The sequence below is a fragment of the Mya arenaria genome, chromosome 15 (genome assembly GCF_026914265.1).
Source record: "Mya arenaria isolate MELC-2E11 chromosome 15, ASM2691426v1".
NCBI lineage: Eukaryota > Metazoa > Mollusca > Bivalvia > Myida > Myidae > Mya > Mya arenaria.
The window spans coordinates 24,357,844-24,384,373 of NC_069136.1; the positions used below are offsets into that span (position 1 = coordinate 24,357,844).

At 34.9% G+C, this 26,530-nt stretch overlaps 1 protein-coding gene across 3 annotated transcripts in view; it reads right to left on the bottom strand.

Annotated features, from left to right (window-relative positions):
* LOC128219926 (WD repeat-containing protein 44-like) overlaps positions 1-26,530 on the bottom strand; it is a 39,341-nt gene that overhangs the window by 5,806 nt on the left and 7,005 nt on the right. Inside the window, exons 5-22 of one of the 3 annotated variants that reach the window (XM_052928104.1) lie at positions 26,204-26,370; positions 25,402-25,695; positions 24,239-24,490; positions 21,006-21,331; positions 18,989-19,109; positions 18,192-18,206; positions 15,559-15,695; positions 14,886-14,972; positions 14,615-14,688; positions 8,339-8,406; positions 7,306-7,386; positions 6,470-6,514; positions 5,449-5,539; positions 4,880-4,962; positions 4,104-4,208; positions 2,256-2,378; positions 700-888; positions 137-238 (exon numbers count right to left, since the gene is read on the bottom strand). In XM_052928104.1, the coding sequence (XP_052784064.1) occupies positions 137-238; positions 700-888; positions 2,256-2,378; positions 4,104-4,208; positions 4,880-4,962; positions 5,449-5,539; positions 6,470-6,514; positions 7,306-7,386; positions 8,339-8,406; positions 14,615-14,688; positions 14,886-14,972; positions 15,559-15,695; positions 18,192-18,206; positions 18,989-19,109; positions 21,006-21,331; positions 24,239-24,490; positions 25,402-25,695; positions 26,204-26,370 (2,360 nt within the window). The remainder of the gene's footprint in view (positions 1-136; positions 239-699; positions 889-2,255; positions 2,379-4,103; positions 4,209-4,879; positions 4,963-5,448; positions 5,540-6,469; positions 6,515-7,305; positions 7,387-8,338; positions 8,407-14,614; positions 14,689-14,885; positions 14,973-15,558; positions 15,696-18,191; positions 18,207-18,988; positions 19,110-21,005; positions 21,332-24,238; positions 24,491-25,401; positions 25,696-26,203; positions 26,371-26,530) is intronic. The other 2 variants (XM_052928105.1, XM_052928106.1) reach the window with 2 other exon arrangements.

Below are 26,530 nucleotides of genomic sequence, written 5' to 3' on the forward strand. Positions count from 1 at the left end.
TATAGAGCCAAGCGGGAATGCTTACAAAGAGCTAAACAAAATCGGTTCTTTACATCCGGTTCCAGCAAACAAGGAAACCAAGCCAAGCAATATCGAGCACTATCACGCTAACAGGTTTCGACTGTATTTCACAAACCTTATCTTCGCCAGGAAGGGGCTCAATCCCGGTGATTTTCTTTCCTCTTGAGTTCTTTCCCCTGGTTGACCGCACATGTATTTGGGTATAGTATTTAAGGTGCTGAAAAACATAAATCAAAATTTAGTTCTGCTGGGCAAAAATAAAGAAAGAAGAGCATCTTGCAGTAAACACCAAGGCATGTCTTGGTCTTTTTTCAGGTAAAACGGGGCATAAGGCAACAATTATTTAAGCTACTTATTGGCCTTAGATTACGTGCACGTCAACTTGTACACCAAGTTTCATGTGATTATCTTGAACAGTTATGTCCCTTGCACCATGTAAAAGATATATCCAAGGTTAAAAGTTTTGCAAACAGCCACCATCTATGACATTAAAAACAGACAATCTGTAAGTAAGAGAGCTCACCGTCTTACAAGATTTCTTACTTAAAAACCAAAATTGCTTTGTCTCAACATCAGGAAAAAGTGCCTTTAATTATTCAAATATAAATATATATCTCTATTTGTGATGTTCCTGTTCCAAAAAACTATAAAAATTCTGAATAAACCTTGCCTCCTCACCTCTGTGCTGTAGAAGATGCACTTTCCATCATAAGTACCTACAACTGCGAATTTCCCGTTATGGCAAAAGTTGGCCGTAGTGATGAGGCACCCATTTTCAACCTCATTCCATAGTGTGACCTTTTTGTCGGGAATATTCCACAGTCGTAATTTACCATCCAGTGAGCCGCTAAGAAAATATCGGTCATCCTGAAATAATAAAAATGAGTCTAAAGGTTCTTTTTACTTATATGTATTTATTTTACAACCAATGGGAAATCAGGGATGTGGTTGACCTTTTTGCTGGAGGGTTGAAGTCATTTTGGCGATGGGTTTTAGGTGTGTTTTAGGTCTCCAATGAGGCACCCTACTGCAGAAGCAGAACTGGCTTTTCGGAAGCCCCTTTGAGGAGGGCTCTCCTGACTTAAAATTCAAAGCAAACTGGATTGTTAATATTAACAACAAATAAAGTAACAACCAATAGAAACCAGTTAACTTATTAGTTAAAAAAAATAAAAAAATGTCCCAACAGTCATTAGATCAACAGAAATCTGCAGACAAATCTCATCCCTGCTGTCTTTTAGAGCTGTGTCTCTTGTTTGGTGTTTATTTGGCCTAAATCCTCATGTCCTTACACAGGGTCTTGGTTAAAATTAAGGCTACTTGGCTAGTCCCTGCAGTTTACATTGTTTTATTGTTGTTATACAATTTTATTGTCTTAATCTGTTGTGGACACCAAAGTACATGGAGAAAACCATTTGTCTGGCTTGGTTACCATCAACCAAAATTATCTCACAGTGTAGCTCATAGGTATGCACAATATTTTGAAGATGAAGCGCCAAACTGGATTCAACATTTATCACACCATGTATTTCAAATGTACAAAGTCAGAGACATTAAGAAATCACCATACATTTTAAAGCTGCACTCTCACAGATATACCATTTTTACACCTTTTTATTTTTTTGTCTTGGAAAGAGCAAATTTTTGCGTAAATATCTGCAAAACAATGATAAAAGCCTGCTGACAAAAGATCAGATCGCAGATTTTCATATTTCCGTTCGATTATTAATGTTTTATGGCTTAAACCGTTACTAACGGTTTAAGAAAAATGCATAAAACATCAATTTTTGAACTGAAATAGAAAAATCTGCCATATATTTTTTTTGTAAGCAGTCTTATTTAACTGGTTTCCATGGATTTTTCGCAAAATTGGCTCGTTCCAAGACAAAAAATAAAAAAGATGTCAAAACGTTCAATCTGTGAGAGTGCAGCTTTAAATTTGTCAATTGATCATATGATGTGAATTCAATAGTATTCAATAATAACATGTTTAAAATCCAAGGTGACTTTCACTTTTCTTGCTTTATTACCTACTTTTTTACATGACTGGTATCATCCTCAAGGGCCACAAAATGCCAAGATTATGTATTACTCTTTAAAGAATCAAAATAACCTAAAATAATTTCAATAAAAGATAAAATAAGTATCTCAAACAAGTATAGATTTCATACAAAGTTAAGCAAAGTTTCAAGGTCATTCATTAAGCAGATGTAAAGTGATACCCATGCACATACCCGTGGATGGAAAACTATGGCAGTGACAAAGTCCATGTGTTGAAAGGTGCATAGGCACTCGCGACGGGAAATATGCCACAGTCGAACTGTCTTGTCCATTGATGATGAGAGGATAAAGTAGTTCTGTAAAAGATAAAGTAGTTCTGTAAAAGATAAAGTAGTTCTGTAAAAGATAAAGTAGTTCTGTAAAAGATAAAGTAGTTCTGTAAAAGATAAAGTAGTTCTGTAAAAGATTAAGTAGTTCTGTAAAAGATAAAGTAGTTCTGTAAAAGATAAAGTAGTTCTGTAAAAGATAAAGTAGTTCTGTAAAAGATAAAGTAGTTCTGTAAAAAGTTCTGTAAAAGATAAAGTAGTTCTGTAAAAGATAAAGTAGTTCTGTAAAAGATAAAGTAGTTCTGTAAAAGATTAAGTAGTTCTGTAAAATATAAAGTAAAAGATAAAGTAGTTCTGTAAAATATAAAGTAAAAGATAAAGTAGTTCTGTAAAAAATAAAGTAGTACTGTGAAAGATTAAGTAGTTCTGTAAAAGATTAAGTAGTTCTCTAAAATGACAAAATCAAATGACAAGGATACAATAGTTCTGTGAAATGACAAGGATGCATTAGGTCTGTGAAATGACCAAGTGAAATGACAAGGATCAAGTAGTTATGTGAAATGACAAGTTTACAGCAGTTCTGTGAAATGACAAGAATCAAGTAGTTCTGTGAAATGACAATGATCAAATAGTTTTTGTGTGAAATGACAAGGATCAAGTAGTTATGTGAAATGACAATGTTGCACAAGTTCTGCATAATGTCAAGGATATAGAAGTTCTGTGAAATGTCAAGGATAAAATTATAGAAGTTCTATGAAATGACAAGGATATAGAAGTTCTGTGAAATGACAAGGATATAGAAGTTCTGTGAAATGACAAGGTTACAGGAGTTGTGTGAAATGTCAAGGATATAGAAGTTCTGTGAAATTACAAGGATATAGAAGTTCTGTGGAATGACAAGGTTACAGGAGTTGTGTGAAATGTCAAGGATATAGAAGTTCTGTGAAATTACAAGGATATAGAAGTTCTGCGAAATGTAAAGGATATAGAAGTTCTGTGGAATGACAAGGATATAGAAGTTCTGTAAAATTACAAGGATATAGAAGTTCTGTGGAATGACAAGGATATAGAAGTTCTGCAAAATGTAAATTACAGGATATAGAAGTTCTGTGGAATGACAAGGATATAGAAGTTCTGTGAAGTGACAAGAATATAGAAATTCTGCGAAATGTTAAGGATATAGAAGTTCTGTGGAATGACGAGGTTATAGAAGTTCTGGGAAATGTCAAGGTTACAGAAGTTCTGGGAAATGTCAAGGATATAGAAGTTCTGGGAAATGACAGGGATCAAGTAGTTCTGGGAAATGTCAAGAATATGAAAGGTTTGTAAAATGACAAGGATCAAGTAGTTTTGTGAAATGCCAAGGATATAGAATTTTTGTGAAATGGCAAGTATACAGTGAGTATGTAAAATGACAAAGATACAGTAATTATGCAAAATGACAAGGATATAGTAATTATGTGAGATGACAAGGAAACAGTAATTATGTGAAATGATAGGTAAAAGTAATTCTGTGAAATGACAAGGATAAAGAAGTTGGTGAAATGACAAAAAAAGAAAAGTTTTGTGAAATGACAATGATTAAGTACTTAGGTAAAATGACAAAAAGTTAGAACTTCTGTGATATGACAAAAAATTGCACTTTGAAATGTCGAGGATATTTAAAGAATGGTTCGGACAGCCCCTTTCCTTCATACCTATGTCTGTTCTTGTAACTAGTGAAGGTAAGGGGTTGTCTGAAACTAAGGTACTTACTTTTGACCAGGAGACATCTAGGATATCAGCAGAGTGTCCCCTATATCGACAGAATGGTTTGGACTTGAATGGCCCCTTTCCCTCCTCTTCACTACCGGCTATTGCCTAGAGATAGGAAGTTAAACTGTTGTCTCCGTTTTGAGGTAGCATGAAAGTTGAGGTAAAATATAAAGGCTCTGATGAGCAGAGCAGAGCATGATACTTTTATGTTTTTTTATCTAGACTATTGAAAGCCTTTTAAAACCATATACCTCAACAAAGAATTATAGAGACCCATTTGGCCGTTCTAGTTTGAAGTATGTAAAAGCAATACAATATATTTGACCCAAGTATGTTCAGGTCAGTAGGTCAGCTATTTTTTTTATCTTTTTAACAGCAGAGTAATAACTTAACATTAAATATACTATAAATTTGATGATTCCATTAGGCAACTGCACACAAATCAGCTATGGATCCCTGAAATTCCGTTGTTCATTACAATATGGTAAATTTAATCAGGAGTTATAATTGTTTAAACACAAATTGGTAACAAGAGCACTGCAGAGTAAATTCCAATGCTTGCCTCTTGTTGTTGTTTCTTTTAGTTAAAAAAGAGCATAACTGGCAAATAATATAATCCTGAGTTATGGGCCTTGCTATATATGTGAACATTGTCTCTGCACAACAACACCACCAACAACAACACCACCAACAACAACACCACCAACAACATGGCTATGACAATACATTAAAAATGCATTAGAAAAATTCATCATGCATTCGTCATGTGTACATACCCCGACATCTAAGGAAGAGATGTCACTGGAGACAGATGGGATGGAACTCAGGCTTTCCTGGGAGGGAGCTGGAGATACCTTCACTGTAAGGAAAAGGTTTGTTAAATTATACTTATTTACATTACTATCCATTTGTAAAATTTCATAAGGGCATACTGGAAATGCATGAAGTCACATCCTAGCTAAACACATTCAATATTTTACAACTGTCAGTTTATCTAATAATGGTGTCACCCAACCCTAAAAATCGCAATAAAGGAACCTTAGAAAATCAACAAAATCATTAGAAACGTCTTACAAAGACTACTTTTTCATTAATCATCTTTGCAGCACTTTTCAATTTCCCTGATAAGAACCAGTTTTTCTTTTGAAACAATGATAAAATATTTTCCAATTTGCAAACCTGGAAATAAAATACAAGATGTATGTTTTCTAAATGTGTTCTTGGTATGAACATTCAACCTTTTTAACTGAATTCCGCTTAACAGACATTTGTTGAATTTAATGTTAATCAAATATCAAAAGCATAGTTTAACATTCACATGTAGTGTTATCAATCAATCACCTACTTTCGATATATTTTTGCCTCATATCGTCAAAATAGTTGAAGGCTGTCTCTAGCACCCAGATCCGCAGAACGCTGTCCTGACCTCCAGTTGCCTAGCAACATAAATCAAAATGGTTACAATACACAAAGGTTACATTATATTATTTCTTTAGTATCCAATGTTGCTTACTTTCATTCTTGCAAAATTTTATTTCAGTCACAATTTATTGTAGTTAAACAAAATGTTAATATCACCTAATTTTGTTGAGTGTATCTTAATAATTTGGCAATTGTTTTCTATGAGAAAATATTTAACAGGTAAAGAAAGCGTGTGTCTTAGTATGTGGTTGGTTTTTCTTATTTTAATTGCACAATTCAACTTCATGGCATCATTTCTTGTACACTGGCTAGGCATTCCTGGTGAATTAAACCATGCTGGAAAATCCTATCTGGCACTACCTATGCCCGATGTCAGAGTCAGTCACAACATTTATTGTATGGTTATTGAAAGTAAATTATGTCATTTCAAATAAACCAATTGAATATATAAAAATGTTTTTTAAGGAACTATGATATTTGATGTCAACAGTGATAAAAAATTACCATGAGTCATAACATCATTAGAAATGTTGCACAAGCTTTTTGGTAAATGTTCAAAACTGCATTCTCTGTGTCAATTTCTCCCAAATTGATAATTTAAAGTATGCCAGAAAAATATATAAATCAAGCATTACTGGTCCAGATAGGAAAATTCCAACCCTTGGGCACACTGCTGGCTGGTAACTCTGCAAGTCTCATTACCAGCTTATGTGTGTGCCCTCAGGTTAGATTTTTCTATCCCGACCAGAAACACATGATGGATATTATTATTATTAGGTATAGGAGATACAATTCAGTATGAAGCCCCTACAAAGCATCCACCACATGTAATGAGGTAAAACATGTGAATTTGTACTTTGGATATTGTAAAAGCCAACAGCTATCATGTAAGAATACTGAATACACATTTTTTTTTAGAATTTAATATTTCAAAATATACCCACCAGCAATCTCCCACAAGGAGAAAACTTCATACACCAGACAGCTCCCTGGAAAAAGAAAACAAAGTTTACATACTTCTTAAGCTAACAAGAAGTAATACAAAACATTTTCTTTAAAGATATTTGCAATTTTCATAAAGGCAAAATCTCACACATCACAGCTTGATCACTTTGGGCCAAGTACTTAAGTTCCAATGAAATTATATAAATAACTTCATTAACACACAAATACCTAAAAGGTTAAAGTTACCATATACCTTATTAAAACTCGCTATGCCGACCTAGGATGTTCGTGTTATATCAAACCTTTTTAAAATGTGTTAGGTTTAGTTACACTATTTCGGTTTTATCATATGTTCGTTATCTTGAAGTATTTCCAGAGGTCCTTATGATTTCAACATAGCAAGTTTTGACTGTGTTACAAATTAAACAAATTTATTTGAAGGGAGAGACAGCGGCATGAATGCATGAGTTATAGTTAATACCCTAGCAGATCATAAGGTATGACATGCAAACACTACATGTGCATATGTGAATCTATTCTGTCACATACACCAGTAACTAAAACAGAGCTACTGTGTGAAGCAATGAAATATATATATTTTTAAATGGGCTGTAAAAAAGGCAGGAGGAAGTGGTGTTTTTATATAGGCAGCCAATCATAGCTTTTTTGAAAATAATGTAATTGACAATTATCCTTGATACAATTCTTTTGTAACGGATAAGGTATTTTTTATCTAATCACATAAGAGTGAACTGTTTTTTTTGGACAGCAGAACTTCCTCCTCCTCATTTTCACTGAAATCATCACATTTGATTAATTTAAAACTGATACTCACATTATGATCGCCACTGAGGTCCTGGACAAATCCAAGATGGCCGAAGTTGTACGGACCTTTCTTATTATGGTTAGCTTTGAACTGAAAGAAAGAATCCCATTATCAACAAAAACTGCTACAAATATGTAAATTGAACTTGTTCCTATTTGGAGCGCAATCTTGTTTAACGGAATATGTGGAAATTATTATTATCATCATTCAAGAAAGAAACATCTGGGATGATTAGTTTGATCTAGCTGTTGATCAAACTTGGTTGAGATGTTATGCCAATACACATTGGAGACCTTCAAGATCCAATGGAAAATGCTTAAGTTAGACAGCCATATTATGCAGACGACATTAAAACAACATTTTATTCATCATGTTAAGAGACATATTATGCAGGTAACATTGAAAGAACATTTTACTTAAAGATGCACTCTTACTCCCAAATAAAATTTACCACAATTCAAACAAATGTTTTAATATACCAAAAAAGGATGAATAAATGTCGAGAACAATGGTTCTTATGAAGGATACTGAGTTGAATTTGAAAGAAAGGTGCAGAAAACACAGTAATTCTACTTTTTAAGACAATAGTAGATCACAGTAAATCTTTTAGCACTAACCAATCATTTAATATTTTTGCGTTTACAGCTATTAAATACAATCTTGTTATCAGTAATTAATAATTTCCATAAATGCATTATTTAGTAAGTAGTTCAAGATTTATCAATCAAAATTTATGTTTGTTATACATGTGTCTGCATTGATTTTGAATAAAAGTGTCACTTTAATATTGTTAGCTAGCCATACTATGCAGGCAACAATAAAACAAAATTTGATTGATTATATTAGTATGACAATGCCTCTCGAAACAGCCATGAGTTTTTAATAATGGTATCCAATAGCTCCTAATAAATCACATGATTTTAATGGAAATGGTCTATAAAATTGATCCTTTGTATCATGATTTCAATAAAGAGATTAAGCTAAAATTGTGTAATACATGGAAACAGTGCTAATTCTTGCAATGCATATATCTCAAACTTACCTTATATTTCCTGCCATCATCAGAAATCTCCCCCTCCATTACTGGAGTATTTTCTTCCCCGTGCATAACTGAAAATAAATATCAAAATAGAATCAGTTGATACCATTGTAGTTTAACACATAACCCCTGAAAAATATTGCTGCTGGGAAAACAATTGCTGAGTTTAATTTAACATCTCTGTATCTTTCTTTTACTTCTCTCGGTTGAAGTTTCACACAACCCCACACTCTCGCGTAAAATCGTGCCAACGAGAGTGATTAATATAATGTTGTAATAACTTGTTTCACAATCATTGTAAAATTAATTGGTTTAAACCAAGCTTTTTTCATATACTACCACCAACAACAACTACTGCTACAGCTTCTGCAACTACCGTACTAATTTCACTATTACTTCGACAAATTTTTGAAAATAAAAGATTTATATCAAAATATATTTTACCTGTCCATTTGAACATTAATCCTTATTGAACGATATTAATCCTATATATATTGAACGATATTAATCCTATATATATTGAACGATATTAATCCTATATATATTGAACGATATTAATCCTATATATATTGAACGATATTAATCCTATATATATTGAACGATAATAATCCTATATATATTGAACAATATTAATCCTATATATATTGAACGATATTAATCCTATATATATTGAACGATATGCATATCATCTAAATAATGAAACGATTCATTTCAAACAACTGCCCCCACTCAGCGCAATTAGAACTTTTATGATTATTGATACCAGGACATCCACATATTCATACAGGTCTGCTAAAAACTGTTTAATTAATCAGCAACATTAGAGGCTGCACCAAAATAGCTTGCTAAATAAATGTATCGGAGACCATTTGGAGAACCTGTGCAAACCTGATTTAATTAGGACTGTTGTTAAACCTAATACATCCAGACTATTTTCCCATGCATAATAATTTTTTTTTTTAGCCATCTATGTTTTCAATTTTGGCCATTAATGTTTTCAATTTTGGCCATCTATTTTTTCAATTTTGGCCATATAAATATTTAATTTTGGCCATCTATGTTTTCAATTTTGGCCATCTATGTTTTCAATTATGGCCATAATTATAAATATTTAATTTTGGCCATCTAAATATTCAATTTTGACTCATATGGCATGGGGGGAAACAGACAGAATTTTCCAGCACAGCTAATATTCACCAGAAATGCCTGTCCAGTGGGCAAGAAAGCATTTTCTGAATTTTTCCGATGTTATCCTTTCCCTGAAGATTAACTATACAATAACAACATACTTATTGATCAAACCGCTACACCCACCCTAAGATAATAACCGTTTAATCTCAGACTCAATTAATCAACTGATTAAAGCAAACATTAGCATGTATGATAATTAGATCAAGACCTTCAACTTTTTCATTAAGTTAATTCCCAATTTGATTAATTGATCAAAGGGTTAGCTTCATGAAAACAACATAAATTGTTTACTTCTAAAACCTGACAAACGGAAATATCGGAAAATAAAAACTGAAATAACTTTCTCTCTTACATATTGGGCGGATCATTTAGAACATCATTGTCAACGTCATTGATTTTAACTTTAAAAATCATTACTGCACTCGATGTTTAATCGATGAACCAAACATGCCATATTTTCTGGAGACCATTCAGGGGGATTTGTTCAAAAGGCTGAAAATTCAGGGGGATTTTGGTTATATTCAGGGGGATTTTTTTAGCAGGTCTAAGTTGGCGAAATTTTAAAGCATTTTTAGACGCAAGTACGAAAAAATGTATTCACATATAGTTTGCTTTGAAAACCTCTTAACTTTTTCATTATACAGAATTATTTTATGTCATGATTTATCATATTCTTATGATACACTGTCATGTCATACTGTAATGCACTTGCAGAACAAAATATGTCATTGCAAAAATATGTTTTCGAGACAATTAAATTAAATTTACCTTCTTCCAAAGTCTTTTAAAAAATTGTGCTTAATTCTATCAGCTTGATGACTTTCAGACAATAAGAGAATAGAATAAATATTATTAATTTCTTCCTTCCAAAATAGTAATATTTCTTTGCCTTTGATAGATAATTACTACAAATTAATTGATCACTTGTTGTAAAAGTTTCCTTTTGGAATTTCACCCTTGTGGAGTTTTTTCTTTACATTCAGTTTCACTCACCAGGGATGATAACAGAGCCAAGTTGCCAATCCTGAAAATGTCTGCGTGGGGTTCAGGGGGCCGCTTAAGGCCCCCGATGGGTCCAGGGCAAAGCCCTGGTGGGGGGGCGAAGCCCCGCGAAGCTTTCTGTATTTCAGGGATTCTAATACCCTTTTTTGCCTTAGAATAGTGTTCAAGGAGTACACCTTTCGGTTTGGTAGATATAATTATGTTCAACACGAGACATCCACAATCAGAACAATTATCAGGAATCTTAGCAGTGAAGTTCAACACCTTTGTCTTTAAACAAAGTTAAATTTACTCTTTTTTACCTGAAGTCACAGGCATTAGACATGTACCTGACATTTTGGTTCAGTTGTCCACTTCCCATAAAACTCAACTGGCTATGACCAAATGCCTGTGTATGAACAGATGAACATTCTACACTGTGGGATGTTTGATTTATAATAATGAACAACAATGATCAATTATCATGCTTGCAAATGTTTATTGTAAAAGTGATATTTATTCAATTTTTATGTATCATAAGAGTATTTAATCCATTTTCTGCACATTTGATGAGAATATAATGTTATTAATTATTATATATATTATTCAAAGTAATATCCAAACGGGACTTAAATGCTTTGGCAGCGTGGTTGTTGTTGACATGGTGGACATTGACGTATTCTGGTCCCCAAGCCAGATTTTTTCGCCTCATGGTGTTTCATGAGTCCAGTAGCACACAAACTAGATTGTCCCACTGCAGTTCAAGTCTCTCAAACAGGCTTTCAAATTCTATGAACATTGATTTAGAATCAGCCCTTGTGATTTTTAAGGAGGCCAGATGTCTCAACACTATTTCTTTCTCTATAGCAGAAAAATAGCTGCAACAGTTTTCTCATTGTTTGTGTTTGTTGACTTGTCTTAGTTGAAACAAAACCGAGATCCATTAACTCCTCCACATGTTCATCATTGAAATGGCTAGCCACTCCGTAAGTCATCTTGTATAATGCCTTTGAAGTTTTAATTTGCTGAGAGCTTTTGTATCTTTGGCAAGTGTCTTAAGTAAGACACACTACTGTGGTGCCAGGGAGCATGTTCAGCCATAAATCCAAGTATCATGGCCTCTGGATTGAACTGTCAGTCATTGACAGGAACAACTGGATGCACTGGCTGAGGTGTTTTTCATCCCGGACTTTTGTAACCATCAACATACCTGGATGGGGAAATACAAATTACAACTATAGAATTAAAATCTCACTCAAACTGGGTTCTCAAGAAGTTTTGTTGAACTGTCTCAAATAGAAAATAAAATGACTGCCTCTACGTAATATATATTACTACTACAAAATATTTATTCATGTTTTTTTTTTTAAATTTGAACCAAACCAATTTTCATTTGAACCTCCCATTATGGTCAACAGTCAAAGATAATGAGAATAATAAAGAAACGGTTTACAGCGTAAACTTCAATCGGCCAAATAAAAATCGATTATTATGACACAATCCGAATCGGGATGTCCGAAATAATGCTACATGCGCAAAATTCATTCTCAGTTTGATCACCTTCTATTAACTTAAAAAGAAACGTTTCGGGAATTTCTCTTAAAAATAAATGGCAAATATACCCTTAAAATCGATGAATCCATGTTTTTAGAACTTGGTGGTGGTCTTTTTTTCCAATTTTCCAATACCCTTGTTGTTGTTGCTTGTCGAATTATGGCGTCGTCGTCGCCTATGGTCTCGATGTACTATATCGAATATTTTTGCCGATATCATCTTTGTGCTTTATTCTGTGTACTTGAACTCTTGTTACTTTTTTTTTTTGGACTCATCGAATTTTGGAAAGTTGTGTGTTTTTTAAAAAGGAATTATTTTTTGTTATTTTTTATAAAATTAAATATTTATAGCCTGTTTGTTTCTGACAGATATAAGCTTAATGAATCCATCAGTTCTTCTTTCGCACAGGTATTCGTTATTTCTTCTATTTCACCCGCTAATAACCCCAACGTAATTGCTACTTTGGGTATGCAATATCTGTATAGTATTTGCATAGTTCTTTCTTCCAGTCCTCTTCTAGCTTCATCATACTTTTTACAGTGGAATAAGAAGTGGTCTATGGTTTCAGGAACTTGGCAGACACTGCAACAGTTGTCTGTTTGGTCTGGTGTCTGTTTTGCCCAGTGATCTTTCAGCCGGGTGTGACCACTTAGGAGTTGGTTGATTTGGCTGAAACATTTTCTTTTCTTTTCACCAACGCAGTTTCTTACCCCGGGTGTGACAAAGATGTCATGTATGGCGGAAGACCTCTCAGAGTTACGATATTGGGCTGACCATTTTTCATTAATTGCTTTTCTTTTCATCATTTGCATGACTTCACCTGCATCTTTCTTTTCATCATCGAATTCTGCTTCATCAAATTCTGCTGCCTTCTTAGCCCCTTTTTTTGCCTGCTCGTCAGCCAGCTCATTTCCCTCTATGTTTTTATGGCCAGGTATCCAGTGCACATGGAGTGTATTACCATTGTCCTCTAAACTTGTTACAGATGTTTTAATGTTAAAAACGGTTTCAATTTTGTTCTTGGGAATCTCTCTTGAAAATGCTGTTGATATTGCTCCCTGGCAGTCTGTGAATATGTGAATGTTTTTTCTTTGTGGTGTTGTAGCTGTTAGGAAGTCCAGTGAAAGTTCAATACCCGCCATTTCGCCAGAAAAGTTGTTGCCAAGTTTTGACACGCCCTTATTTAACAAAACTGGATTTGTCTTGTATCCTTCAAGATAGATGGCAGCACCCGCACCGGTAGGGCCTGGGTTACCCAGTGAAGAGCCGTCTGTAAACACTAGGATGTCTCCTCCAGATGTAGCATCTAGTATGTGTGCTATATTTGCTGTCTGGGTTTCCTTATCCACAGTGAATTGTTCGAAGTTAACCTTTTCGCGTGTCCTAGAAAGACCAATGTACTTCACGTTGTACTCAAATTCCTTCTCTATATTTTCTAGCTTGATTTTGTCTTTGAGTTCTGTGTAGCGGCACATTAGAAGCGCAAATGTTGTAGGTTTCCCTCTAAAACTTGACCCGTTTATTCGCCTTCGTCGTCTGTCATATCCGGATACGACCATCCGGATACTGTCTTCTAGTCCCATCGGTAATATCCGTAATCACCGGGTGCTATCTTAACCAATCATATAGCTCGATTGCCAAGACGTAGATAGGTTCGTTAATTTCCGGCATTACACTTCCGGAAAACTCACCTTTCGTACCCATATTGTTCGAACTGAGCTCGAATCGTTCCCTGTACCCCTCCCCCCTAGAAAAAAACTCAACAGATTTACATTAATCTCAAAATCGATCCGTGAGGCCTTAAATCCGGAATTCCGGATTAATCCGGAATTTTATCATCCCTGCACTCACATACTGTGGTTTCACTTACTTTGTCATTATTGCCTGATGTAAAATTTCTAAAAAAAAAAAAAAAAAAATTTTTTTTTTTTTTTACAATTCCGGGGGATTTTTATTTTTAGACCGGGGGTTGGATCGAAATTCCGGGGGATTTTCCCCCCTGCCAGGGGATATGGCATGTATGATGAACTTGTGTTCTGCGGCATTGCTAACGTGATTTGAGATACCTGTTTCAGCTGTATTTGTTTAATGCAATTATATGAGCACATCAGGAAATAATTCACCTTTTAAAGTTAACAACATTGCCATTACCAAAGATGCCATTAACAACTATGTGAGTTTTTCCCCCAAACTGAAAAAAAACACAGTATTTTTTTCCCCACAAAACGGCAAGGGTGTCTACCCCATCACTAGTTGAAATGCCCTGTATAGTTTTACACTTGAAAGACTCACTATATACAGATAAAAATATTAGCAATTTGTTGGCGCTTATTATAAATGGGGATTTTGTGGCCACGTAGCTATTAATTAAAAACACAATTTATAAAAGCTAATATTTTTTAATCTGTTCACAAATCATATGTTGTTTTTTTTTGCTTTAACCATTTAAGTCAAATAATGCATTAATATTTTAACGCTTCTTTTGTGCATGCATCAAAAGTAAAACAATAGTCACCCGCTTTCATAGTAAATATGATAACAAATTAATCTTACCATGGTCAGCAACAGACTTGACTTTATTAACCGTCTTCCCAACTTTTTTTCCAAATAGGCGTTTCAACTTGGCCCTAGAAATAACGAAGTTTAAAGTAAAAAACTGAAAATATAATTATGAAGTTATGGAGATCATACCAGAGACTGTTCTTACTGGCCCCTGGATTGTTCACAACAAACTCAAGATTGGTTCATTGCAGCTTATTTATAAGCTTTCTTTACAATCAATAGAACACTATGATTCAAATGATTCACAACATTGACTTCTCACCCCTTCTTTATCAGTCCACCCTCGCTAGTTGTTGATCGTCCACCCTCTGAGCGTGTGTCTGCTTCCTTGTCTGAGCCATCAACATCACTGGAAAATAGGCGCTTGTGTTAACAATCATATTGTTTGAAGTTCAGGTTGTTGTTTTCTTTAGCAAATTTCGTTTTATAATAAAATTAAGATACGTTAAAAAAACACGCTGATATGGTCATGAAAATATTAAATAAATTACGATTTAAAACTACACTCTCACAGAGGGACCGTTTTGACAACTTTTTTTTGTCTCAGAATGAGCAAATTTTTGCATAAATGTCTGAAAATCAGTGATATAAGACTGCCAACAAATGATCAGATCACAGTTATTCATAGTTATGTCAAAAATTGATGGATTTTCAGTTTTTATCGGAAATATTTTTTTCATCTCCATATCAACATGACCTTATCCTTTGACCTTTTTATCTCAAAGTCAAAAGCTAAATCATGACCAACCTGCATACCATATATGAAGTTCCTGGGTCGAAGTGTTCTTAAGTTATTGAGCAGAAACAAATGTAACATAGGGACTGACTGACTGACAGACAGGGCAAAAACATTATGTCTACCCCATTCATTGGTCAAAGGTAGAGACATAATTATCTTTACATAAGTCTCCTTCAAACATTTGTAAAGAACTCACATCGAGTACTCGTTCGTTCTCTTCATGATGTGAAGGACGAGGGGGTCAACACACTTGGGTAGCTCCAGTTCCGCGTCCTTGAGGGGTACCAGCTCACCTGTGTCCAGGTTCTTCACCATTACATTGCTCAGTATCTCCTGGGAACCAGTAAATAGGAAACAGTTTACTCATGGGAACCAGTTTACTGGAAATGGCTTACCCATGAGAACCAGTACACAGAAAATTAATTACCCATGGGAACCATTAAACAGGAAATTATTTACAAATGGGAACCAGTTAATTGAGCCAAATTCGATCAATTTGAACTAGGGATGCAAACCAATGGCAAAATTGATATTCGAATTTTCGATAATTCTTTCGATCGAATATTCGAATATTCGATTACCAAAATGAATATTTTAGAGCTGTAGCAAACTATAAAATATTCGCTACAGTAAAAGGCGATACACGCGACAGCCGCTTATTTCTCCCCAATATTAGCGTCTGAAATTCCCCCTTTACAGAAAATAGATTCAACAAAATATTCTGAACAAACAAAAACCCAAATTAATTTCAATTCAACACCATTCATATTTGTAAACAAGGCCATACTCGTAAATTCCCAGTTGAATGTCATAATGCACCAATGGACCTGTGGAACGAGCATCCTTGTTCTGAGTTTGATCTCTACTAAATATAACTATGAAAAAACCAAACCTACTCGGGAATTAGTTCCATAATAAAACTAAAATAACCCTGAATTTTGACTCATATAAAACGTGGATGAGAATCCATTGTACAACAATGTCATGAAACGCTATTCTATACAGTTACATTTCACTATTCATATCATTATGGCGATTTGAGCTATATTGCACAGCTTAATTGGCAGCCATGACACCACTTTAGTAGCTGAGTATCTATAGCCTTTATTGGTATTGTCATTAAAATTTACTGATAATAATTAGAACTTGTTTGTGATTACTTCCCTAAAAGCCAGTTTTCGTAAAATAACAGGTAAGTTGCATATAGTCCCCTTCGATGTGTCCCTTATGTGACGCGCGTATGGTATCATCACGTTCACACCTCTAACATTAGGGATCAATCGTTGTAAAAACAAGACACGCGATTATATACAACAACGCAGCTGAAGGCAAAAGGTTGATTTTTTTATCAAACAAAAAACATCGAATATTCGAATACCGATTTTGACATTCGAATATGACGTTCGATCGAATATTCGAATATTCGTTTGCATCCCTAATTTGAACATATAGGCCATTTTCCATAGAAAACAATTTCGGATGAATGTGGACGTCAGAATGCTTTACATTTAACTACGTTGCAAGTAGATTGATTAGTAATCTCAATTTAGCAAATTTAACCTTTGGAATTTACTCTAAAAATCTAAATTGTTTTTGTAACAACACACCTCCCTGGGATTCAATTCGACCTTAGTTAAATACACATAATGCTACAATTAATTACATTCTTTAATTTTATGAACTACTTCTAATAATGCACCAGCTTACATCTGTTGTTGTTTTCAGTGGAAAATAGCCAAGACGATCCAATTGAAATTTGGTACTTAGATGGATGAAAAATCAGTATGATTTCTTATGACTGTAAAATGACTAAGCCAGTATATTAAACGGAATACATGTTCATTTTGGAAACCAAGAAAAATTTCCTTTTTTAAAATGTGTCTTATCTATTTGACACACCAAAAGATTTCAGAAACAACAATAAGGAGATGTAAAGAACTGCATGCAATTATATCAGATAACAATAATTGAAAACAATTTTGGAAATATAAATATTAATTCTACGAAATATATTGCATGTGGTGATGACTAATACAACTATTTAAATTTCGGTATCTATTCTACGTGAAAATATATCTTTATTATCTATACATTTCAGAATCTTCAATCAGTCATTGAGATTTAATTGACCTTTGAATGAATAAGCTATGCTTTATAAACTCAAGAATCCGCAAAGCTTGACGTTGTTTTACCAGTGCAGGGCTTGTACAAATTTCCACTCCTGATGAATAACAATTAGTTTTTAAGAGCTACTACAAATTTCCAACTGATTGAAGTAACATATTTTTCATTGGTGAGACAAAAAATATCTTTTGACTTGAGTACATGCAACAGAAGGAAGGGAGGCTGGAATGTGAACAGATAGATCCATGCATTGGCATATCCTCTTTACAGAAGTATCGTAAAAAGGCCAACAGGCGGTGCCAAGAAATGAGAAAAATGTCAATTTTGTTGAGTTATAAATCTTTTCCATGGTTTTGTACAGTTGAAACCTGTTAGCTCAATATCACTTGGCTCGATTTTTTCATTGGGTCGAACTGGATGTAAAGGTCCAATCTTGTTTTACTCTGTGAAAGCACTCCCGCTTGGCACAATATTGGCAAGGCTTGAAGTATTTTGGCCGGTCCCTGGGATATCGAGCCAACAGGTTTTGACTGTAATTCCTTGGCTCCGCCTTGTACATGGCGGAAGCAGTTTGAACAATGCCGCTTAAGAAGAGGATGTACCAAAGTCAACCACACATGAATTTGAATGTAACAGACAAGAACACAATAGAATGGTGCTTTCTTGTGATTTTAGGATGACCAGTGAAATAAATTATAGATAAACCTGTTCTTGCATAATCTGCAATTATAAAAATACACATCGTATATCATACTTAATGGAACGTAACGTATTTCAAATAAAGATTTAAGAAGAATTGTTACACAACATACATTGCCTTTTTAAATGACTTTTTAGGGGATACCTTTAGAGCTGAATTTTCCATTAAACTGATTCAAAGCCTACCATTTCATATGAATCACAATTGCATTGTTTCAAATTGGGAGTAAAACTTCTTGGCGAAAACTACTTGGCGTAAAATGTGGCAACAGGCGGTATATCAAAGAAAGAACTACAACAGTTTAATATTGACATGTACTTGTGTTAATGAAACATTTACCTCTACAAGTTTCTCCTTTCATCTTTTTATGGATTTATGATCTATGGTGCTGTAGCACTGACTTTTTCTAATAACCTTTGTTCACCTTCATCCATAATTATCATACTCATACACTCCATAAGCATTAATTCCATTTCCCTTCATGGCAAACAAATCCACCAAATTTTCGCCCGATCCTCCACCCAGTACAGAGGTTAATATCTACATTATCAGTTAGTAAAAGGTTTATTATTTGCTGTTGATTGTTTCAATTTTGCAATTATTTTTGCAAATCAAACATTCAACGAAACATTACCAAAAAAGAACTTCATAAAATGAAACCAATTTTAAATTACAGTAATATCCTAAGAAAATTTAATGAAATATTACCAAAGAAAACCTCGCAAAATGAAACCAATTTACAGCAATATCCTAAGAAAAAGCAAACTTACACACCACCCATCCTCATAAAAAATATACTAACCTCGTCAGACAGGGGTCTTTTGTGGCGATGCACTGAGCCCTTTCTAGGAAGCCCCTCCTGTCCACTCACGTTCCGAGACCTTCGTCGCTCGGCCTTCTCAAGGCTAGAAGACTTGCTTCGTCTAGGGAGAGAAAATGCAGATTGATATATTTTTATTTTATAGAGGACTTATTTGAGTAGCTGTTTCATACAAATATTTATGAAATGTTTTTTGGAAAGGCACCAAGCCAAGCAATAATGAAAATGAGGTTTAATTCCTGAAACAAGAAATTTACAATACATAATTATATAAGAAATATTTTCTCAAATACTAAATTCATTGATAATAATGAATACGCTCTCCAATCAGTGTTTAATTCTACCAAAAAAGGGGCTAAATTGTCCCTAATTCACATAAAAAATCCAACTCTAAAGTGTTTAAATAATTCACAAACCTGAAATTAATTATATACTGTGAAATCATTAATGTTCGTGGGGCATTAATGTTCGTGGTTTTCGTGGGTTAGGTGATCCACGAATTCAAGATCCCACGAAATATAAACCCTTTATTCACTTTTTCAATTGCCTTGTTACGTACATACTCTAGTATACATGTATTATTTACAGAGGTCGCAGTATACAGTGTTAAAACCTGTCTCACTGTATAACTTACGATAATTACTCTGTTAATATATTATAACTGCCTTTAACAAATAATTAACAAATCAATTAAATGTGTTTTATGCAGCAAATGACAGTTATAAGCACGTGTTTAAACGTGTGCTGTTAATGAAAATCTCCAAGTTTACAAGATGTGCGTGATGAGTGTCTGTACTCGATTTTTTTATTTAATGAAATAATTAATCGATTACTAGTACATTGAAGGTTACTAAGCACCGAACGTGACAATATACGCACCTTTTCGGTGTTTTCACAGTTTGCAAAATTCTTAATTGGCATTAAACGGCTTCCCCTATCTGTACTTATGATCAGGGTACATCTTCTTTTATTACCTTTATTCCCAATTAAATCGATAAGTGACATGGGTATATGCACTAATTGGCATGTCGTACCACATTAGCGAGTGTCATAAACCGAGTGACGTAGAAGACGGAAATCACGGGCCAGCGCGTGGATATTATGCAGACGATCTAGGACGATCGCATCTTCGATTTTTTTTTTCAAAAATGAAAATCCACGAATTTAAGTACCCACGAAATTGTTTTTTTTCGGCAAACCACGAAATTTCATGCCCACGAACATTAATGATTTCACAGTAATACATTTTTTGTTAATGGATTCTTGTAAAATACCTCCCTAAAGTGTATTTTAGCGTAGAAGACTTACCAAGATATATAGTTCAATCATTGCTAGTGTGTTTTACATTTAAATAATCATTATTTTAAGTGCATTATATCACTTTCTTCACAATTCAAACGGGACTGTAACAACAGGGTGAAACAAACACTGCCCCTGTCTAATTCCACATAGCAGTTACTTCCCTATCCTACAGTAATTTCTGCCTTCACGCAAATCGCATCATGGTGATCAAAATCGTTTGACGTCATTCATAATGTCAGATTTTTATTTCATTATAAATAAAACAGAACTTTTGAATGAAACTTAAAAATTGCCTAAATATGGAACAAATTATTTTTTCGAACATGGTGGCTGAGATCTCTGCTCTTTAAAGCTGCACTCCCACAGATTTACCATTTTTACAACTTTAAATTTTTTGTCTTGGAAAGAGCAAATATTTTCGTAAATATCTGCAAACCAATGATATAAGATTGCTGACAAAAGATCAGATCGCGGATTTTCATATTTCTGTTCGAAAATTAATGTTTTATGGCTTAAACCGTTAGTAACGTTTAAGAAATATAAAAATCTGCAATATTACTTATTATATTGATTTCCATCCGTTTTGGCAAAAATTGCCTCGTTCCAAAAACTTAAAAAGTTGTCAAAACGTTCAATCTGTGAGAGTGCAGCTTTAAAGGGAGATCACTGCTTAGGAGATTGTGCCCATGCATATTACCTGTCGAGACTGTCCCGTTTATTCTTCTTGGTATCACTATCCAGACTGGAGCCCTTACTCGACTGCTTGCCACTCAACCTTCCATCTCCGCTGTCTTCCTCGAGGGTTGACGATTTTGATGATCGCTCCAAACTCGCCAATTTCCCTCCACGCTCTAAGCTAGACAGTTTTGATCCTCGATCCAGACTGGTTTTCTTGCCTATTCTTTCATCAAAGCTGGATCTCTTAGTAGCCTTGTCAAGACTTGAGGTTTTATTTCGGTAGGATAAATCCATGCTATGCCTCGGTGATTCATGGTCGGAGTTTATGGCAGATATGTCGGCATCCTATAATGAGAAACATGCTCATATGGTGACTAAGAAATGACAGAATAATCACAAGCTGTCACTACAAAATGAATCATATACAAAATTAAACGGCAATCATAGTGCAGTCAAATTATGACTGGTAGACAGAAAAACCAATACATGAATAAATTGAATCAAGTAAAGATAGTTCCAGGGCCTATTGTATTAAACTGGATAAGTTATCTTTTGGTTAGTTTTTATATACAAGAAATTTCATTGGTCAGCAGTAAGTATTGGATAAATATGGACCAATCAATAAACATTTCAACTCACTTTAACCAAAGCATAGAATTTATGGGTTTTAGACGATTAGATGCAGGTGACTAAGAATTGCTGTAATTATCACAAGCTGTTACCACTGAATGGGTCTTAAACAAAATCAATTGATAATCTTTGTGCAATTCTATGATGACTTATATTCAGAAAAACAATCATAGAAATATATTTCATAATGTCAAGATCAATCCATTGGAATAGAAAACTAATTGCAATGATGCTGAACCATACTGATATAAATATCTATACCTTTTAAACCAATAGAGAGATTTACTAGTTACATGATTACACTTAACAAAAAAAATGCAGGTTGACTTATATTCAACATATCATTTTGCTAAATAAAGTACATTTTCACTGAGGGGATCGTTATCTGATATAAGCATCATATTAATTTTCTAGAAGTATTATGATAACAAATACAACTAGAGCAGTCACAGGAGTGACGAATACCCCCAAATGCCGCCTGGACACAGGAATGGCAAACCATTCCTATGAAAAGAGGCCATAACTCCAAGGTTACTGCACATTGCATCTTCTTTTATCATGCATGTATTGTTTGTCCGGAAACCGTTTTTCTATTTTCGTAACAGTGCACAAAAACCTTTACTCCACTGGCCCCATTTTCAATCACAAGCATTGTCTTCACAGAGGCTGCCTATACAGCAAGTTTCATCACAATATCTCATGCCCAATTAAAGTTATGAAGCAGAAACCATTTTTCTATTTTTAGTAACAGTGACCTTGACCTTGGCCCCACCAGCCCCAATATCGAACTTGACCTGTATCTTCTGATGTTACACCTGTGTACCAAAAAATGTTCAAATCTGTCAAGCATTTCATGAGTTATCGTCCGGAAACCATTTTTCTATTTTTAGTAACAGTGACCTTGACCCCACCAGCCCCAATATCGAACTAGATCTGTATCTTCTGATGTTACACCTGTGTACAAAAAATTGTTCAAATCCGTTTAGCCTTTCATGAGTTATCGTCCAGAAAACGTTTTTCTTTTTTTAGTAACAGTGACCTTGACCTTGGCCCCACCAGCCCCAATATCGAACTTGACCTGTATCTTCTGATGTTACACCTGTGTACCAAAAAATGTTCAAATCTGTCAAGCATTTCATGAGTTATCGTCCGGAAACCATTTTTCTATTTTTAGTAACAGTGACCTTGACCCCACCAGCCCCAATATCGAACTTGATCTGTATCTTCTGATGTTACACCTGTGTACCAAAAATTGTTCAAATCCGTTTAGCCTTTCATGAGTTATCGTCCAGAAACTGTTTTTCTTTTTTTAGTAACAGTAACCTTGACCTTGGCCCCACCAGCCCCAATATCGAACTTGACCTGTATCTTCTGATGTTACACCTGTGTACCAAATTTTTTTTTCAAATCTGTCAAGCCTTTCATGAGTTATCGTCCGGAAACCATTTTTCTATTTTTAGTAACAGTGACCTTGGCCCCACCAGCCTCAAAATCGAACTTAACCTGTATCTTCTGATGTTACACCTGTGTACCAAAATTTTTTCAAATCTGTCAAGCCTTTCATGAGTTATCGTCCGGAAACCGTTTTTCTATTTTTAGTAACAGTGACCTTGACCTTGGCCCCACCAGCCCCAATATCGAACTTGACCTGTATCTTCTGATGTTACACCTGTGTACCAAAAATTTTTCAAATCTGTCGAGCCTTTCATGAGTTACCGTCCGGAAACCATGAAAACCGACAGACCGACCGACAGGCCGACCGACAGACAGACCGACCGACCGACAAGCTCACTCCTATATACCCCCTCAAACTTCGTTTGTGGGGGTATAATTAAAAGATAATAATATTCGTCCCCAAAACGCATCCAGAGATGTGTACGAAGTCATAGTTTTATCTTGTTAGTGATACAATTCTATATTTGCCATATTTGCCATAAACAAAATGTCCCTGTCCTACCAACAATTTAACTTTTTTATTTTCTTAATAGAAATTGTCATTTTTTTCCAGTTTATTTCATGTGCAATAAAACTGTCCATTGATTTATCAAAATTCTATTTTTCCATGTATAATTTGACAGATTTCTGCTACTCTTTTGACTATATATAATTTATTGGTATTATTTTTAATTTTGTATAAACTTTCATACAATGAACCAAATATGTCTTGCCTAACTTCAGTTCTGAGGTGTTCAATGCATACATGCCATATCCCCCTCCCCTGGTCCCCCGCTGGGGATCCATATCCCCTGGAATTAAAAAATAAAATAAAAATAAAATAAAAAAATTCAAAACTTGCTTAAGGTTGACAATGGAAAGCATCAATAATATTTTGAGTGTTAAATTCCATGAAGGACCATGATGACTAAGTCCAAAAATTATTGTAATTTGAGTGTATTTCTGTATTTATTCTTACATCATAAATGCAGATATTGCACAAATTTTCGTCGCGTAAAAATCCCCTGGTGTAATATCAAAATCCCCTGGAATTCAGACCAAAATCCCCTGGGAAGCCTCTCAGAAATATGGCATGTATGGTTCAATGTAAGCAGCTCTATCCTTGTATCAAGCTGAGTAAAATAATACCATCTAAAAAAATAAATTCTTCTCAAAACTAGATCTTACATCAGTTCGTATATGTCGTTTCCCCCTCATCAAAGTTCGGAGCTCCAACTTCATCCCCTCTTCACCTCTCAGCCTCTCTTCCATATTGTAGAGGTGTTCAGGTGGAAGCCCTGGAGACTGGGGATCCATTAGGGATTTCCCTAAGACTGGGGTGCCCCTTGGGGTAGTGAGGCTCACTGTGGGAAGACTGCTAGTGCGGTCCGACATGGGGTAATCGTCTTCGCTCGCCAAACTGCTTCTTTGGGAGTTGGCCTAAAAATAAACATTTTACACACTTCTTCACAACTCACTCAAAATAATCCTATAAACAAGGGAAAGTTACAGCCCGGACACGACAACCTATACTCTATGTCCTTATATGCAGCACTCCATTGTGAATAAACACTAAGTGTGACATTGACCTTTGAGGTAGGGACACGGGTCTTGCACGCGACACGTCGTCTTGGTATGTGGTACACATGTGGCAAGTTATTTTAAAATCTGTCCATACAAGAGAAAGTTACAGCCCGGACACGACAACCTATACTCTATGTCCTTATATGCAGCACTCCATTGTGAATAAACACTAAGTGTGACATTGACCTTTGAGGTAGGGACACGAGTCTTGCACGCCACACGTCGTCTTGGTATGTGGAACATATGTGGCAAGTTATTTTAAAATCTGCCCATACAAGGGGAAGATACAGAGCCGGACGGACGGACGGACGGTGCGATTTTAATATGCCCACCTTCGGGGGCATAAAAATACCACATTAATAACTTGTTTTCCTATAGTATCAATCTTTTAACCAAATAGTAGAAAATCTTATAGCTGTATAACCCAAACTGACCAAAGCATCTGACAATCCATATCAGCTTGTATTTAAATAATTGATTATGCCCCTGACGATGTAAGAGGCACATGATCTGCATGGTCAGCCCATTCAAACATAATATTTTTCCTTATTTAAATTTTTGTGTAAAAATGTCTGATTATAAAAAAATGTACGGGTATATTATATATTTTAGTTTTACTTTCGCAATATTTCGTTACCTTAGTGCAATAACTGCATATAGAAATAGAAGCAGATATTGAGTTCTTGCACTAAGGTGACGACATGTCATATGTTGTGAAAACACACAAACTAGTGGATATGTGAACTATACATTAAGATAAGACCTACCAATTCAGTAGATAATTTCAACTGCTTTTTTCGTCTAGGTGGCGCCACAGGATCCCTAAACTCCACTGAGTCTGTTACCTTGACCTCTGACTGAATGCCAACGGCGGGTGGAGCCATCGCCCCTTGCAATGTGGAGGGTGGAGTGCGGGTCTTTGTGCTGCGAACGATATCGGGCTCATTATCGCTATCATCCTGGAGTAGGTTGCTCTCTTGAAGGACATTTTCAACAATGTCTTCTGGGTCAATGTGGTTATGGTCAATGGTAGATGACCTTCCTCGTTCCAACATAAGGTCCTAAAAGAAAATGGGTACAAACAACAGCCCACCCGAGCAAACGTCAATGCTAGTGTGTTTTTGTTTTCTTCAATCAAAAAGGGGCATAACTCAACAATTAAAAACCAGAGTTATGATCCTCACTGCAACATGTGTACCAAGTTTCATTTAAATTCCTTCAATATTTTTTAGTCAGGGTCAAGGTTTAAATTTTGCAAAACAATAAAGACTCCAAAGCTACAAAGTTACCTGGACTTTTTCTTCCAATTACAGACAAGCTGAACAGGTTCACATACTTTAAACATGCAAAAGGTAGGCATAATTTCATTTTATTTCAAAATGGTTGATTAACGTTTTCGAAGCAGGACAAAAAATCTAGGTTCTCTCGTTACCTCATAACACAAGACCACACTCTCACACACCATTGAACCTCAATCATTGTAAAATAAATAATGTTTAAACTTTGTTTTACCCTTTCAGTTACATCATTTCCCTATGTAACAGCATATAAAAAAAAATGTTCACCTACCTGGAGTTGTTTAGAGAGTTTTTCCTTTTCTGGGTACGAGGAGCTCATGTTCTCCGAGATCTCCCCATATTTATTGCTATGGTCGCTACTTGACGGGCCTGATACGAGTGGAGACTGCGACCTTGACCTTGACCGTGACCTTTCTCTAATGTTTACAGCTAAAGAGTCTGAAAACATATCATAGAACTAACCACATAATATTTTCGTACTTTGACCATGACCTTGAAGTGGTCAATATAATAGTTATGTCAATTTGAAGCACATTATATGAGAAACTATTTCCATCTGAATATTAACCATTATCTATTTAAAAACCATGCAATTTAT